Genomic DNA, 16,626 nt, shown 5'->3' with positions numbered 1-16,626 from the left:
CCCTCTCTGTCACCTTTGACCTTTTCTTTTTTTAATTCCGAGGTCACAGATCACCTGAAATTCGTTTCAAATACTAATGCTCTCCAGGTTGATGTATTTATGACTTCCGTGAACGACTGTGTTTCTGGAGGTTTTATTAACGATTTTTTTTTATTTTTTTTTTTACACATTTTAAGCGTTTTTTCCAACAAAAATATAGCATTGAATAAATCACAAATATTAAAATATATAAATAACATTTTTGAAAAATATTTAAGTTATATTAAGATTGTTCTCTGCTACTTCTACTTTCAAAACATGTATCATTTGGATTCGCTGCACGGAGACGCTCGTGTGCTCAGGTGACTCACCTGTCTCTCTGTGTCGCCTCCCACAGGCACGGGCGGTAGCTGCACCTTGGACGGCCAGGTGTTTGCTGACAGGGATGTGTGGAAACCGGAGCCATGCCAGATCTGTGTATGCGACAGCGGCACAGTGATGTGCGATGAGGTCATCTGCGAGGACACGACAGACTGCCCAAACCCCGTCATCCCCCACGACGAGTGCTGCCCCGTCTGCCCCGACGACGGTACCGTCTCCTTCTGTTTTGATCCATTTCATCTTCTTTTAGAGAAAGAACAAACATTCATGCACATCTCCCCCAACCCCACAAAGACACATGTACATCCCTCCATCCACGCACATATTATCCTCAAATTAAATGTTATTGAGTCATAATTAAATCACTTTAAAGATCTATACTCTTTAACTGAGACAGATTTTTGATCCTTATTGTGTCTTTCTTTCTCTTTGCAGCTTATGATTCTCAGGTTGAGGTAAATATAGATTTATTTATTTTTTACATATATATTTCAGTTCCTTCATACACAATATATGCGTTGTGCTTGATGCTAATCTTGGTTACTGCTTGTTATTTTTACTCTACAAGATAAGCTATAACGAATTATTTAGATGATTATCACGCATTCCGATATGACCCAGCGGAGCCTCTGCAATGACACGGCCTTCTTCTTTTTCCTTATTTCATCCGCAGGGACCCAAGGGAGAGCGCGGACCCAAGGGAGACAGGGTAAGTCAGCACTTTCTCTTCCTCCCTCGCTCCGCTCGTCTGTGTAGCTTAGGTTTTGCGGTGTGTTCGAGTGTTTTGGCACAGCGATCGTTCCGTGTTTATGTTGGAGCCGAGGAAGTTATACTGCGTGTCTACATGTGTTTTAATTCAGGCAGATCAGGAAATGGGGCTGTAATGCTTTTGTCAGAAACCCTAAAAGCCCTAGGGCCTTCTTGATTACTGCTTTTTTGAGTATGTCATATTAAGCGCAGCTTTTGGTGTTGGATTTTGCATAGAAACTGTATGAAAGAGGCAAAGGTTTCAGAAAACAGAAGTATAAGTGTAAAGTTTCCACACTGTGTAGCTCCTTGATATTGCACTGATATGTACTGAGAATAGAATACATGAAATTAAACAGTGACATCTGGTTAAAATGTGAGTTTCTCACTGAAAATCAAACAAAGTATCAAAGATTTGGAGTAAATCTTATAGCATAAAATATTTTAAGGCAGTTGGAACATGGTGTCTGTTAATAAATGCTCTTATTATGAAAAACCAAAGGAGGCTCATTGCAGAGTTGTAGGAATTGCTTAATGAATCAGTCTTAGATTAAATTCATATCGCTCACTGGACTATTTAGTTGCATTAGATTGTTCTGAAGCCAGCTAGCTGAAGGGACATCTGTGACTCATTCACAAGTTGAATCCAAACCTTAGTCAGTCCTCAGTAATATTTACTTTAATGGTGGTTATTTATCATGGAGAATTTATTCTGTGTATTTATTTTCCTGGTGATGCTGATGAACAGGTCGCTTTAGGTTTAGGACTCTACTCACCCACTTCTAGTTTCCTGGTATCACATTACCACCTTCTGGTCACATGGTCAGTCCCAGGACATTTAATGGCACCTTCGCCGCCATTACTGCCCCTTCCATTCACTGATCCTGCATAGACATAAACAGGAAGCTAAATTATAAACACAGAGATCTGTTCTGATGACGTAATTGTGAGTTATAGTGCGATTTGTTGGTTGCTGTTTTTTTGGTGATGGGCATCAGATCTAGTCTAGTTGTTTTCTTCTGACTCTTGAGTCTGACCATGTCTTCCTCCACCTTCAGGGTCTTCCTGGTCCCCCTGGTAACGATGGTCTCCCTGGCCAGCCTGGTCTGCCCGGACCTCCCGGCCCCCCTGGACCTCCCGGCCTCGGTGGAGTAAGTAGTGGATTTGTTTTAATTAAACTTCTTAATTTTGACTTGTTGTTCAGGTCAGAACTTATCAGTTATGAGTCAATCACAACCAGAGACAAGGATGCAAACATGTTGCCATGGAAAACATGAAAAACTGCTAAAATGCTCTAATTTGTTCCTCTCAGCTTCCCTGAACTCACATCCCACTACTCATGACATCTTGTATTTGTTAGTCAGACTAGATGTTCTCATGCTTTAGTCAAATGCATTGAAATGGACTAGTATAAATCATGCAAAGCAAAACACTTCTTCAGGTAGCTCTGTAAAAACTCTTGCAACTACAGCTTCAACTTTGTATGAACTTTGTATGGACTTTTTATGCAGCTTTGGCTGAAAATGACTGTTTTTTGACCCCTGGAGTCAGAGGTCAGAAGGTCAAAAGTTCGTTATTGTAAATCGAATTCCCCTGTTGAGCATATTTTCTCAATTAGCTGAATAGTTTAAATGACTTCCTGTTTTGTATTATGCTAAGCTAACATCCCTTGAGAATCTCTTTATTTATTTTTACTTGCTTTGATTCAGTTTTATCATGGCCTTAAGATCCCCAATGTAATTTAAAAATTTTTTTGCAGAATACATCTATAGTAACCTACATGCTAATATTTTTCAAGCTACCGTGAGATCTCTGCAGTCTACTCTCACGTTTATGTACTTTTAGCTGCTTCACATGCTAATATACCATGCACACTGTAGCTAATAGGACGATATGATTCAGTTTACCATTGACTTCCATTCTGAAATGGTAAAGTAGCTATGGTATAGGGTACTACACTAACACACTGGAGCTAATTTCTTTTTCTGAAATTCCTTACGATTTCGCCAGGCTAAGCTAACACCTCACATCACCCCAATCCAGTTCATCATATAGTGGTAGAACTAAACCCGTTCCTTGATACCATAACGCTCTAATTTATCATTCTGTGATCAATTAACATTGACTTCCACCCAAATGTGGATAACTAACTAACATTCCCAATCAAATTTACCATTATTTGTTAAATGACACATACCTGCTAATATCAGAGTTATTAAATTAGCGTGACATGATTTTATTTAACACCAATTAACATACCTAAACAATAATTCTACTTCAAAACCAGTTTAGTAGAAGTAAATGTTGGATTACTTAGTTTCTATTGTTGTATTTGGTGACATGATATTGACTGAGTAGTTTGCAAGGGTAGCAGGGGTAATATCGAAGATGATTTCATTTATGACATTTATTTATTTATTTTACCATGTATGGAGTATTGTTCTGTAGTTAACATCTCTCTTTTGGGCTTTTCCAGAACTTCTCCCCTCAGATGTCTGGTGGATATGATGAGAAATCCCCTGCCATGCCTGTGCCTGGACCCATGGTAAGATGGGCATATATCCATACACGCTCTAAATAATGTCATTGCGACTTAATGTGATGCAGTGTCTGACCATGACTCTGTTTGACTGATAGGGCCCAATGGGACCCCGTGGACCCCCTGGAGCTCCTGGCTCTAGTGTGAGTACTTAACTCAAAATGTTTCAAAAATGAGAGTATAGAGGGTGTAGTGGGCAATCACATCATTATGAAACAATCATCACTTCAGTACCCCCTACTCAATGTCCAGTTGGCATGAAGCCTTAAAGCCAGAGCTACACTTCATGTCCTCTATCTTTTCCTGCAGACCTATACACAGCCCAGAAAAGGCTCATTGCATTTGTGATCTTTGAATAAGACTGTTTGTTTTATTTCATTTCTAAGTTCAGATTTGCACAAAAATAGAAATTGTTCTTGCTGTACAGCCACATTTTGATCAGTTCCCGCATGCTTAATATTTTTTTCATTAAAATACAATTTGGTGTGCACCATGAAGGGTTTTGCGGTATTGTTAAGTCTTTAGCTTTGACACTTTGAATTTCACTGCCATAGCACAAAAGGCCCAAGAGCATTTGGACCAATACAGAGAGCCAGAGCAGACATGAATGCAGTTGAAGCTAGCCAGAACACACTCTGATTTCCATAATAAGTCACTGAGAGTTAGTTCGGCCCAAGTCAGCTGATGGTGGCCATTAAACAAAGATGGAACATTGCTGTGATTCTGATGCGATCTCCTGTTTGGAGAGGCTCATACATGCATGTGTATACTGTTAAACCAACTGCAGATCCTCTAATAGAAGGACATGTCAGCACATTTAAATATTTTTGTTTTACTGATGGTGTTTCCATATTTCTCCACCAACAGGGACCTCAGGGATTCACTGGTCCCCCTGGTGAGCCTGGTGAGGCTGGAGCTGCTGTGAGTATTAAGGACATGAAGACAAATGCACACCATAATTGCCCCTTGGTAGCCTGTTGCCATACTCACCTTTGATTACTTCTTTCTCTTCAGGGTCCCATGGGTCCCCGTGGCGCCGCTGGCCCCCCTGGAAAGAACGGAGAGGATGTAAGTGGACCAAGATCTCCTCATCAACATGGTCTTTGTATCGGAGCAGGTAAATGAAGGTGACTTAATCCATGTGTTCATCCCTGTCTCGTCCTTGCTTTCAGGGTGAGTCTGGCAAGCCTGGTCGCCCCGGTGAGCGCGGACCTTCTGGCCCACAGGTAAATGACCAGTCAACATTCATTTCTTAGCAGTGTCATGTAAATGAAAGAGCTGAGATACTAAATTCTGTCACCCTCTTGTATTTTTCTCTCAGGGAGCTCGTGGTTTCCCAGGAACCCCTGGCCTGCCCGGCATCAAGGGACACAGAGTGAGTCCGAACTTCTGTCTCACCATTCAACTCGAAATCTCTTGTAGAGTATCCTGTCTTCATATCTGCTTGTCCCTGTTTCTCTTTAGGGATTCAGCGGTCTGGATGGTGCTAAGGGAGACTCTGGCCCTGCTGGCCCCAAGGTGAGTGTCCATCTTGTCGACATGCTCTTCCACAGTATGTCTCAGACTGGAGAAGTGTCTATTTTGAACACCCAAAAGTGGGTTTACCTCAGTAGCAGTGCAAGGGCATTTATAGTAATAGCAGTACAAGAGTGACAGTAGAAACAGAAGTAGCTGTAATAGCGGTACTAAATGCAGGAATGATCTTGAACTTGTAGTAGAAGTACCAGTCGAAGCCTTAATGTAGATCTGTATTAAGAATGATTCCACTTATTATCACCAAAATTTCTCCTTTTTAATAAAATACGGACATTAATGTGTAACATGGGTGGACTGGCCCTATGAGAAAGTCTGGTATTTGCTTTGGAAATAGAGGCCATGATAAGCAATAGCAGAATGAGACATAGTAATGGTCATATTTGCTAGCTTCTGGGTGTAGCAGCCATACTGATTGCACACTGGCTAGTGGCAGTCATATTGTGGAGTTGCATTATTGTTGACAAACGATTTTTCAGTTTCTATCATCACCTCACCTGTCTGTGTGTTTCTGTACCCTTAGGGAGAGTCTGGTGCCGCTGGTGAGAACGGAACTCCTGGTGCTATGGTGAGTAAAACAACACAAAACTTGGTGGCATAGCTGCCATCTTGGTTTTTCCTGTGACATCCAACTAATGCGAGTTTAAAAATGTTAAAGTTGACTGACTCTGTCTTTGTCTTTCTCAGGGACCTCGTGGTCTGCCTGGCGAGAGAGGCCGCACTGGTGCTCCTGGAGCTGCTGTGAGTACCCGCCTAATCACAAATACCGTGATCAGTTGATTGATCTGTTAGTCATCGAACAAACTGACCAATTTTGTTTGTTTGTCTGCTGTAGGGAGCTCGTGGTAACGATGGTGCTGCTGGTGCTGCTGGACCTCCTGTAAGTGTTTCACTTTGTAAATATATAGATGCACTCAAAATTTTAGGTCCCAGTGTTTTAATAAGATTTTTAAGCACTTGCCGTATTTGTCTGAATCTTTTGTGTTATTTGTTCTCAGGGTCCCACTGGCCCCGCTGGACCTCCTGGATTCCCCGGTGGCCCTGGAGCCAAGGTACAGCACTGCCCAATGTGGTTTCTACCAATAATCTGTAAAATCCTCCATCTAAAATTCTTCATTAATCATCCATCCAAGATAGCATCACATTGTACAATGGCAACATCTGTATAGGCAGTCGACCTTTATTTGACCCAACAAGGACAATGCAAAGTGTGGATCATACAAGGTCCTAACTCTGTATACCCAAATCTCTATGCACAATAACTATGACTGTGAATACCTGGCATACAACTCATTATAGTAGACTGAAGAGGGTATAAGGGCATTACAGTATTGCCATTGAGTAGAACTTGCATGACTAGGATTTGTGACTCCAGACACACATTCAGACTGGATTCTTGATGAGTGGCAAAAATGCCTTCAAGACACCCTTCAAGTTCCGATGGACTTGTTTTAGCCTGTTTATAAGGATACACTCAGTATAATATTGCCATGAATGTGGAACATGGGAACAATTTTAGTTTTGGTTAGGTTTTGGCCGAGGCTGACCCCAGGAAACCAGAAAAGTTAATAGCACCTGAAAATGGCTCACCACAGTGACTTTGGAATAGTTTCCCTATGTCTCATTTTAATACTTAATTTTCCAAGACCTTCTTTTTTACATTTTACTGTAGAAGTCATCCACCATGATGGGTCATAACTTGATTATCTTACTAAACTTTGTTTTCCCTCTCCCCAGGGTGATGCTGGACCTCAGGGTGCTCGTGGACCCGAGGGCCCCGCTGGATCCCGTGGTGAGCCCGGAAACCCTGGACCTGCTGGTGCAGCTGGACCATCTGTAAGTATAAACCCCTATGGTAGACTTGCCTTTTTCACATCTTGCTCACTGGAGAGTTATTTGTGATGACACAACTACATTTAGATTAATTAAATTGTTAATTGAATTTCCTTTCTTCTTTCTCTTCACAGGGAAACCCTGGTACTGATGGAGCCCCTGGAGCTAAGGGAACCCCTGTGAGTATGATTCCCAACAAATTTACCAAATTTACTTCATAACTATTGCATATCTGAGAGTCTAGATCTACATTTAACTTAAGAGCTTGAACAAGGCACCAACAAAGCAGCAAAAGCATTTTCTTTACTTTAGCTACAAATATTCACCATGAACAGTGCGATACAGCATTATGTGACTGTGTTCTGGTCATTTGCTGCCCCCTACAGGGTGCTGCTGGAGTTGCTGGAGCTCCCGGTTTCCCCGGACCCCGTGGACCCTCAGGACCTCAGGGTGCTGCTGGTGCCCCAGGACCCAAGGGTAACACTGTGAGTAAAGCTTACTAAAAATATCCGAAACAGCTCTTTCTTCAGTGTTTTCATGATAAATTTATAATTTTAGCAAAACTGTTGATTTTCTTTTTTTTGTGGTATTTATATTTGTCACTGAGATCTGCTCAAATAGCTGGTTTATAGTCTTGTATCTTGATGTTTCCTTACTTCATTGCATTCTTCAGGGTGAGGCTGGTGCCCCAGGAGCCAAAGGAGAGGCCGGTGCCAAGGGAGAGGCTGTAAGTTCACCACAGATCAGCCCAGAGTCTCATCTCCCATAAACGTATGTTCACATTGGGCCTCTTATACCAACTGTGTGCTTTCCTTTTCCCAGGGTACTCCAGGAGTTCAGGGACCCCCAGGACCTCCCGGTGAGGAGGGCAAGAGAGGAGCCAGAGGAGAGCCCGGTGCTTCTGGAGCCCGTGGAGCTCCCGGAGAGAGAGTATGTGGTTCACTTTGCTTCCACGAGTATGATTTAAAATTTTAAAACCTAAAAAACATTTTAGTGGTGCGCTTTGGATGCAAAGATAAGAACAAGGTTTCAGAATGCTACCTGCATATGTAATACAAAACAAAATAGCCTCCTCATTGCAGTTTGAGTGTCGTGCTACTACCAGAGAACCAGAGTGTGGTCATGTGGCAGGTGTCCACAGCCACTTTCTGAGTCTTTCAATTGAAATAATTCAGACACCCGGGCCTATGCTCTAGCGTTGGCAGGGATTGATTCTTGATAAATGAAAGAGGACTATTTACTACTATTAGGACTATTCCTAATGTTCAGTCAGCAGCAATGGACTTTTTCTCACACAACTAAGTGAGTTTCTTTTTTCTCTACAGGGTGCCCCTGGCGGTCGTGGTTTCCCTGGTTCTGATGGTGCTGCTGGACCCAAAGTAAGTGATACAACCAGATAGCTTATACGTACTTTGATTTCACTTGCACATGTGTGCTGAGGGTGATTTCATGTGAACTAATATTTGCATATCCATTATACTTTTCTCTCTCATTATAGGGTGCCACTGGTGAGCGTGGTGCCCCAGGTATTGTTGGACCCAAAGGTGCCACTGGTGAGCCTGGCCGCAGCGGTGAGCCTGGTCTGCCCGGAGCTAAGGTGAGATGCCCTGCTTTATGTCAAATAGGTGTGAACAACATAATTTATTCACCTCATAGGCCTGCTTCTAACCTTTGACCTTTGCTCTGAAGGGTATGACTGGAAGCCCAGGTAGCCCTGGACCCGATGGCAAAGTTGGCGCTGCTGTAAGTTCATGTTCAGAATACTTAGTCATGTTCAGAGTTTATAAAAATTATCATATTTTATGTATACTTGAATCCTAAATTCATTCTCTTCTACCAGGGAGCCCCCGGACAAGATGGCCGCCCCGGACCCCCTGGCGCCGTTGGAGCTAGAGGCCAGCCTGGAGTGATGGGATTCCCCGGACCCAAGGGAGCTGCTGTGAGTAATATTCCAACTGTGTCACAGTGTTTTTGATGGGCATCTAAGAACTAGATTTCTAAAAAATGGTTTCCTCAATTATTTCTATCTTTTGTCTGCAGGGTGAGGGTGGTAAGCCTGGCGAGAGAGGAGTTATGGGACCCACTGGCCCTACTGTAAGTTGTCTACACCATGCTTCTCTTTGAATTTCCTGGAGTATTTTCTTGTTACATTTAGAATATACCACCTGTTCATCTAAAACCTGCCTTGTTTCTATTAGGGTGCCCCTGGAAAGGACGGTGATGTTGGTGCTCAGGGTCCTCCTGGCCCCGCTGTAAGTAAACAAAAAAAATCTAAAACCGCAGTGTAGCTATGTACCCACACAATGCATTATTTGTGGTTGCGTATATGAGCTCTGACAGTTCTGCTTTGCTCATCCTTAGGGCCCCGCTGGTGAGAGAGGAGATCAGGGAGCTGCTGGACCTGCTGGATTCCAGGGTCTTCCCGGACCCCAGGGTGCTGTTGGTGAGACTGGCAAGCCCGGAGAGCAGGTACTGAATGAGATATGGTGCAGTATTCAACTCAAATTTATATATTTTTTTAGTGAATTAAAACATTTCTATTTCCATCTTTCCCTCTAGGGTCTGCCCGGTGAGGCTGGTGCCCCAGGACCTGCTGGAGCTAGAGTAAGTTCAGTAATGTTTGCAACTAGGTTACTATGTCAAAATGAAGAGGTTCTACTGAGATATTACTGCAAAAATATACAAAGTAGAGCAGGAAAAGAGTTGCTGCTCTACTAACTAGCTCTACTCTAGTTAGTAACTTTGTTATTAGGTGAGTCACTCAGTGAATCAATTAATGCTAATGCTAACAAGCTATTTTGAGTTAGGGACTGGTCAGTGCTAAAATGATGTTGCAAGATAAGCCAAAGAACTTACACAGACTGAGAGCAATGTTTACTGGATATCTCGATACCTCTTCTGATAGCAGACTGGAACTCAAAAGGTGTTCTTTCTACCACCCCTTCCTTCCAGGGTGACAGAGGATTCCCCGGTGAGCGTGGAGCCCCTGGCCCTATTGGACCTGCTGGTGCCCGTGGATCCCCTGGATCTGCTGGAAACGACGGTGCTAAGGTAAACACCAGCGCACTTCAAGAAGAAAGAAGATCCTTTTCAACTGAGGGATGACTTAATGGTGCATATTCAACAGTTTGACACAATTTCCTTTTCTTCCTCAGGGAGATGCTGGTGCACCTGGTACTCCTGGTGCTCAGGGTCCTCCTGGACTGCAGGGTATGCCTGGTGAGCGCGGAGCTGCTGGACTTCCAGGACTGAGAGGAGACAGAGTGAGTTTTCACTGTCTTGTAGCACTCCCAGTGAACTTATCACTACTGATGTACATAGCCACTTACATTTTAAGGTTAGAGCTAACTCATCCATTCAGAACCACTTCCACTTTGATGAGTCTGACCCTTTCCGCTGTTGCTTCCCAGCAACAGCTACTGATCAGCTCTAGTGTCACCCATAATAGTTACATTATTACAAGATCCTGCGACCACTCCTTGTTTAACCAAACACCTTCCTTGTTGAAAAATTCAGGGTGACCAAGGAGCTAAGGGTGCTGATGGTGCTCCTGGAAAAGATGGTGCCCGTGGTTTGACTGGACCCATTGGACTTCCTGGACCTGCTGGAGCCACCGGAGACAAGGGAGAGCCCGGTCCCGCTGGACCTGTCGGACCTGCTGGCGCCCGCGGAGCACCTGTAAGTAAATTTTTGTTTGTTTGTTTGTTGGATGCAAATGAACCTTCAGTTCTACTGGTCCATGAATCTTAAAATGCTTGATTGACTCTTCTTCCTCTTCCACAGGGTGAGCGTGGAGAGTCTGGACCACCAGGACCTGCTGGATTCGCTGGACCTCCTGTAAGTAACTTATAAATGAATGTCCCAATGTCTTACAGATGCTTTTCTTTTGCTTGAAGCTCCAACAAAGAATTTACCGATACATTATATGTCTCTTCTCCCCAGGGTGCTGATGGACAGCCTGGTGCTAAGGGAGAGGCTGGAGATAATGGTGCTAAGGGAGATGCTGGCCCTCCTGGCCCCGCTGGACCAACTGGTGCCCCTGGACCTCAGGGTCCTGTTGGAAATACTGGTGCCAAGGGAGCCCGTGGACCTGCTGGACCTCCTGTAAGTCACCACTCTTGCTCCACTCCATTATATACTTACAATAAACCCATTCCATCGATTCTTGTTCATTTATGATTTTTATTTATATAGACCTTTTCAAATGTATTTTATCTGTCTCCCTAGGGTGCTACTGGCTTCCCTGGTGCTGCTGGCAGAGTTGGACCTCCCGGCCCCGCTGTAAGTTTTCCTCAGCAGTTCTTGGTGCAGAAGCAAAGCTAAACACGTCCAGGATTCCTATAATTTACCTCTTCCCCTACACTTCAGGGAAACCCTGGACCTCCCGGACCTTCTGGACCAGCTGGCAAAGAGGGACCCAAAGGAAACCGTGGTGAGACCGGACCCGCTGGTCGCCCTGGTGAGGTCGGTGCTGCCGGTCCTCCAGGAATTGTTGGAGAGAAGGGTAGCCCTGGTGCTGATGGTCCTTCCGTAAGTTGTGTTCACAAAGAAACCCTCAGAATAGACTGATTTAGTAACAATAACTGATCTATTTCCAGTGACAGAACAAAAACCTATTTCACTGTCACTTTTTTGCTGCCCTGAATCTGCATGTCTGACTGTGTTTTCTCTGTTTCTCTTTACTGCCCCCTGCAGGGTAGCCCTGGTCTGCCAGGACCTCAGGGTATTGCTGGACAGCGTGGTATTGTTGGTCTGCCTGGACAAAGAGGAGAGAGAGGTTTCCCTGGCATGCCCGGACCTGCCGTAAGTTCTTACTATTATATATATAAAAACTATAGGTGACTTAGTAGTTCTGATAGAACCAGAACAGCAAACCACACTGAACTTCTTTACCCAAGCATCATTAGAAATGCACGAGATGAATTTATTTTTGACTGGACCGATTTTGGCTGCCCCATCTACAGGGAGAGGTTGGAAAACAAGGACCTTCTGGCCCAAGCGGTGAGCGTGGACCTCCTGGACCTATGGGACCCCCTGGACTTGCAGGAGCCCCTGGTGAGCCTGGACGTGAGGTATGTACATTCGCAGTAGAGAAAAATTATGCTGCATATTTTCCCTTATATGCTATGTAAAAGTCAAACTTGTTCTCAATCAGCTGACCTGCTATGTTGTTTTTTAGGGAACCCCCGGAAACGAGGGATCAGCTGGACGTGATGGAGCCCCTGGACCCAAGGTGAGTTCAGAATGGGAAACTAAGCCTTGAGAAGTCTTGATTGTCTTCAAAAGTAAAAAGTAAAGATCTGTGGAGAGGATGATATTTTCATCAAGCCTCCTCTTTAACACATCTGTTTTTAGTCTCTAATACAGAATTAGGTTTTAAAAGTGATGCTCCTGAACCAACCAACAACTAAATTAACTGCATCAAACATCATATCTAGTGAATAACACAGTGGCTGGCTTCTTCTAGACACGTGCTTTTTTACTGGTTGGAAAGAGAGAAAGATAAAAAGTAAACATTGCCACATCAGAAGTACATCTGTATTGACATTACTTTTGATGTGCATAGCTTATCCTGGAGGACAGATATTCGGCTATTTGGCATATTATTTTGTTAAAATGCCTAGGTAATTAAATACAAAATCAAAGGCGAGACACAAATATAATTCTACGTTTGCTTTTTAGGGAGACCGTGGAGAGAGCGGCCCTGCTGGAGCCCCTGGTGCCCCCGGACCCCCTGGCGCCCCTGGACCCGTTGGACCCGCTGGAAAGTCTGGTGACCGTGGAGAGACTGTGAGTAACAAAGCTATCTTTTTGTCTTGGTCTTTTTGTGGCAATGTTTAACATCATGTCATTTAATAAAAATAAATGAACGATATTGAATGTACAGTTTCTGGGAGTTGAAATTGTGCTTCAGTGCTACATGCAACAAAATTGAACAAATTGAACTTTTTTTGTGTTCAAGGGACCTGCTGGCCCCGCTGGTGCTGCTGGCCCTGCTGGACCTCGTGGCCCTGCTGTAAGTTATAAAATCTGCACCTTTGGGACACAACTACAATGGATGGATCAAAATGCAAAGCAAGGAAAAACTAAACATTTCATCTCCTTTCTCCTAACAGGGACCCGCTGGAGTTCGTGGAGACAAGGGAGAGACCGGAGAGGCTGGAGAGAGAGGCATGAAGGGACACAGAGGATTCACTGGAATGCAGGGACCTCCTGGACCTGCTGTATGTTATTTTACTCTTGAACCTACAAATACATAGTTGCAGCAACTCACAACCCCTAACTCCTGTTTTTGTATGTGGACCCGTAGGGATCTTCTGGAGAGCCTGGACCTGCTGGTGCTTCTGGACCCGCTGGACCTAGAGTGAGCTGACTGCACACCGTTTTTGAATATTCAGAGCAGTTGTGGATTTTCATGTATTCTGACTTTCTTTGCAGACTTTGGTATTCTGAGTTTTTTGTCTCTGTGCTATGTCTAGGGCCCTGCTGGATCTGCTGGATCTCCTGGTAAGGATGGTATGTCTGGTCTGCCCGGACCCACTGGACCTCCTGGACCTCGTGGACGTTCTGGAGAGATGGGACCTGCTGTAAGAATAACTATTCAGCTCCATGCATCCATTTATCTGTCTGTTTATTTTGTGTCTCCCACGGCACATGAGGCAATGTAGATGTTGAGAAAAAGTCATTACCTGTAATGAATTAACCAACCCCTTCTCTTACTTCTATTTCCCTTATTCTAGGGTCCTCCTGGACCTCCTGGACCCCCTGGAGCACCTGGTGCACCTGGCGGTGGATTCGACCTTGGCTTCATTGCCCAGCCCCAGGAGAAGGCCCCTGATCCCTTCCGCATGTTCCGTGCTGATGATGCCAACGTTCTCCGCGATCGCGACCTGGAGGTGGACAGCACCCTCAAGAGCCTGAGCCAGCAGATCGAGCAGATCCGCAGTCCCGATGGCACCCGCAAGAACCCAGCCAGAACCTGCCGTGACCTCAAGATGTGCCACCCTGACTGGAAGAGCGGTGAGTTTTTACACTTCAGTAGTAGAACAACGGATGAAACAAAAAACAGCCATGGCCCAATCACCAGTTGCATTTTGGAGTTTCGACTTCTCTGACCTCTGTGGGTTTTTTTTCTCTAGGCGAGTACTGGATCGACCCCGACCAGGGCTGCACTCAGGATGCCATCAAGGTCTACTGCAACATGGAGACTGGTGAGACTTGCGTTGCTCCCACTCAGCGTGAGGTTGCCAAGAAGAACTGGTACCTCAGCAAGAACATCAAGGAGAAGAAGCACGTCTGGTTCGGAGAGGCTATGAATGACGGCTTCCAGGTAAACTTCACTCCTCTCTTCTCAATCCAGGATCCTTCTTCCTTCCTTCTCCATGTCTTCCTCAACTGAGTCTTACCTCCAGTTTCAGTAGCAGTAAGTAATTCCTCCCCATTGTCTTTACCAAACAGTTCGAGTATGGCAGCGAGGGTTCAATGCCCGAGGATGTCAACATCCAGATGACCTTCCTGCGTCTCATGTCCACCGAGGCATCCCAGAACATCACCTACCACTGCAAGAACAGCGTCGCCTACATGGACGCCACCGCTGGAAACCTCAAGAAGGCCCTTCTCCTCCAGGGCTCCAACGAGATCGAGATCAGAGCCGAGGGCAACAGCCGCTTCACCTACAGTGTCCTGGAAGATGGATGCACGGTGAGGGAACAGTAGTCGATAATGTCACCTTTGACCCAGTGACAGTGAATGAGCCTCAAATGCTAAATATTCAATGCTAAAAGTGATCAATTCACAATGCTTATGTTCTTACTTCTCTTTGGTTTTGAGTCACATAGCAAAGATAACTATTGTAGAAAGTCTTTCAGCTCATGTGTTTTGGACAACTGGTGACCATTTCGAACCTTGAGTCTAATCCCACTTTCTTCTTCTCTCCCTCCAGTCACACACCGGTACATGGGGCAAGACAGTCATTGATTACAAGACATCGAAAACATCTCGCCTGCCCATCATTGATATCGCTCCTATGGACGTTGGTGCTGCAGACCAAGAGTTTGGCCTTGAAGTTGGACCCGTCTGTTTCTTGTAAAAAGAGAAATCTGGACTTGAAATTGTTGTTGTTGTGTGTGTGTGTGCGTTTTATTTTTTCTAGCAGTCATCTCTCTCTAAAAAAAACACCCCACCAAAATGATCTTCTAATGCCCTTTTTTTTGAAAAATCCAACCCCTTGCTCCTGATTCTACAAGTTTCCATTTGGCCGTTGTTCCAATGGTCCACTTTGCCTAAAAACCTGCACTTCAACAAGAACAAGATGGCGGCGATGTGGCGGAATCTGCATCGTCGCGTTTGGGACCACTATTTTTATTTTTTTTTTGTTTCTGACTTTTTCGTTTCATTTTTTTTTTGTTTTTTTGCCATCACCAACACCAAGGATCCTGTAGAGAAGACATTTTGTTTCACTGGCAACAAGAAAATAATATATGCCTCTGTAAAGTGTAAAAACAAATTACTTCCCCTCTTCATCCAGCCACACCAGCCGTCTCTGGAGTTTACATAAACCAGCAGAAACACACAGGTGACTTTTGTATTTTGATACACCTCTGCGGCGAGAGGAATGAAAGGACAGTCCCAACAGACAGAACCCAATTGCTTTGTACCAAGTTTCCGGTGTTGATGAATAAACGGTGAAACTGACAGCCACGTTTGTCTCTGTTGTTCTGCCCTCCCCACCTCCACCTGCCCCAGACAACGCTGACAACTCTTTCCTCCACCTCATCTGCTTGTGTTGTAGATGATTTGTATGTTGTTGCGGTCACTTTCTTGTTTGTTCCTCTCTGTTTCTCCCTACTTTTTTTTTTTATTCTGAAAAAAAAGCTACATTAAAACCACCAGCAGAGAAACATGGGTTTAAACCTCTTTTTTGAAAAAATATATTCTTATGGCTACCTCAGAAAAGCAAGGAATTCCAGCTATAAAAAAAGGGCCCAGTGTTGTTGAGGGGAAGCCTGCCGTAGATGAAGCGGTTGGTGGGGTGGCCGAGGTTTTACTGACACAGAAGCAGAAATGGCTAAAAACTTAAGGTGCTATTCTTTCATTGAGGGTTCCTGGCTGTCCGTTATGGCTAAACTGTTCTGTAGTGTCACTCTGGCATCGCGGGGGCCCTCTTGGTGCTAAACTAAAACCACAGTTCTTGCTGTCCAGAGTGAAACAGAATTCTTCTAGTTCCAGCCTTGCTAGTTAGTGTCGGCCTGTCAAACCCTTGCTCTGTTTCCGAGTTGAAAGGGTCTCCTTCTCGCTTTTATGTTCCCGTTCACCTTCTTTTTCCAATCCTGATTTCTTACTCCATCCCCTTCATTCATGCAATCTGTTGTAGTTTGTTTCTTGTTTTCATGTGCAACGGGTGAAAAAAAAGAAGAAAAATTGGAGATTTTTTTTTTTAAAATGCACAGAAAGACATCAGCAAAGAGTTTGTGAGAGAATGCAGACAGACACACCCATGGGAGAAAAAAAACACCACAAGGATCTGTACCTATTTTGTATATGTATAATAAATTGAGATGTTTTTAATTATTTTGAATGCTGAAATAAAGCATGTTAAGTGGTCTAACATTGAA

The 16,626-nt window shown here is 44.2% G+C and overlaps 1 protein-coding gene and 2 long non-coding RNA genes across 5 annotated transcripts in view; 1 reads left to right on the top strand and 2 right to left on the bottom strand.

The window, feature by feature from the left end:
* The window catches only part of LOC124998141, a 22,919-nt gene extending 22,447 nt beyond the window's left edge, over positions 1-472 (bottom strand). The window contains exon 1 of the long non-coding RNA XR_007111027.1: positions 351-472. This is a non-coding gene — a long non-coding RNA (uncharacterized LOC124998141). The remainder of the gene's footprint in view (positions 1-350) is intronic.
* Positions 1-16,626, top strand: part of col1a1a (collagen, type I, alpha 1a) — an 18,412-nt gene extending 1,786 nt beyond the window's left edge. The window contains exons 2-48 of one of the 3 annotated variants that reach the window (XM_047572329.1): positions 377-568; positions 796-815; positions 1,034-1,069; positions 2,166-2,258; positions 3,584-3,652; positions 3,745-3,789; positions 4,514-4,567; positions 4,661-4,714; positions 4,819-4,872; positions 4,968-5,021; positions 5,111-5,164; positions 5,703-5,747; positions 5,867-5,920; positions 6,015-6,059; positions 6,178-6,231; positions 6,917-7,015; positions 7,147-7,191; positions 7,399-7,497; positions 7,686-7,739; positions 7,835-7,942; positions 8,338-8,391; positions 8,511-8,609; positions 8,702-8,755; positions 8,853-8,951; positions 9,053-9,106; positions 9,211-9,264; positions 9,374-9,481; positions 9,572-9,616; positions 9,965-10,063; positions 10,168-10,275; positions 10,529-10,690; positions 10,796-10,849; positions 10,955-11,116; positions 11,240-11,293; positions 11,381-11,542; positions 11,708-11,815; positions 11,977-12,084; positions 12,192-12,245; positions 12,695-12,802; positions 12,975-13,028; positions 13,129-13,236; positions 13,323-13,376; positions 13,492-13,599; positions 13,753-14,032; positions 14,152-14,342; positions 14,471-14,713; positions 14,955-16,626. In XM_047572329.1, coding sequence (XP_047428285.1) covers positions 377-568; positions 796-815; positions 1,034-1,069; positions 2,166-2,258; positions 3,584-3,652; positions 3,745-3,789; positions 4,514-4,567; positions 4,661-4,714; positions 4,819-4,872; positions 4,968-5,021; positions 5,111-5,164; positions 5,703-5,747; positions 5,867-5,920; positions 6,015-6,059; positions 6,178-6,231; positions 6,917-7,015; positions 7,147-7,191; positions 7,399-7,497; positions 7,686-7,739; positions 7,835-7,942; positions 8,338-8,391; positions 8,511-8,609; positions 8,702-8,755; positions 8,853-8,951; positions 9,053-9,106; positions 9,211-9,264; positions 9,374-9,481; positions 9,572-9,616; positions 9,965-10,063; positions 10,168-10,275; positions 10,529-10,690; positions 10,796-10,849; positions 10,955-11,116; positions 11,240-11,293; positions 11,381-11,542; positions 11,708-11,815; positions 11,977-12,084; positions 12,192-12,245; positions 12,695-12,802; positions 12,975-13,028; positions 13,129-13,236; positions 13,323-13,376; positions 13,492-13,599; positions 13,753-14,032; positions 14,152-14,342; positions 14,471-14,713; positions 14,955-15,101 — 4,259 coding nt within the window. In that variant the 3' untranslated portion in view covers positions 15,102-16,626. The remainder of the gene's footprint in view (positions 1-376; positions 569-795; positions 816-1,033; positions 1,070-2,165; positions 2,259-3,583; positions 3,653-3,744; positions 3,790-4,513; positions 4,568-4,660; positions 4,715-4,818; positions 4,873-4,967; positions 5,022-5,110; positions 5,165-5,702; positions 5,748-5,866; positions 5,921-6,014; positions 6,060-6,177; positions 6,232-6,916; positions 7,016-7,146; positions 7,192-7,398; positions 7,498-7,685; positions 7,740-7,834; positions 7,943-8,337; positions 8,392-8,510; positions 8,610-8,701; positions 8,756-8,852; positions 8,952-9,052; positions 9,107-9,210; positions 9,265-9,373; positions 9,482-9,571; positions 9,617-9,964; positions 10,064-10,167; positions 10,276-10,528; positions 10,691-10,795; positions 10,850-10,954; positions 11,117-11,239; positions 11,294-11,380; positions 11,543-11,707; positions 11,816-11,976; positions 12,085-12,191; positions 12,246-12,694; positions 12,803-12,974; positions 13,029-13,128; positions 13,237-13,322; positions 13,377-13,491; positions 13,600-13,752; positions 14,033-14,151; positions 14,343-14,470; positions 14,714-14,954) is intronic. The other 2 variants (XM_047572330.1, XM_047572331.1) reach the window with 2 other exon arrangements.
* LOC124998142 lies at positions 496-4,695 on the bottom strand. Its single transcript, XR_007111028.1, has 3 exons — positions 4,637-4,695; positions 1,884-1,991; positions 496-603 (listed from the first exon to the last, which is right to left on the bottom strand). It is a non-coding gene; the product is annotated as an uncharacterized LOC124998142 (long non-coding RNA).

Source organism: Mugil cephalus, chromosome 20, assembly GCF_022458985.1.
Source record: "Mugil cephalus isolate CIBA_MC_2020 chromosome 20, CIBA_Mcephalus_1.1, whole genome shotgun sequence".
NCBI classification, from domain to species: Eukaryota; Metazoa; Chordata; class Actinopteri; order Mugiliformes; family Mugilidae; genus Mugil; species Mugil cephalus.
This window is presented reverse-complemented; position numbering and strand designations above follow the sequence as displayed.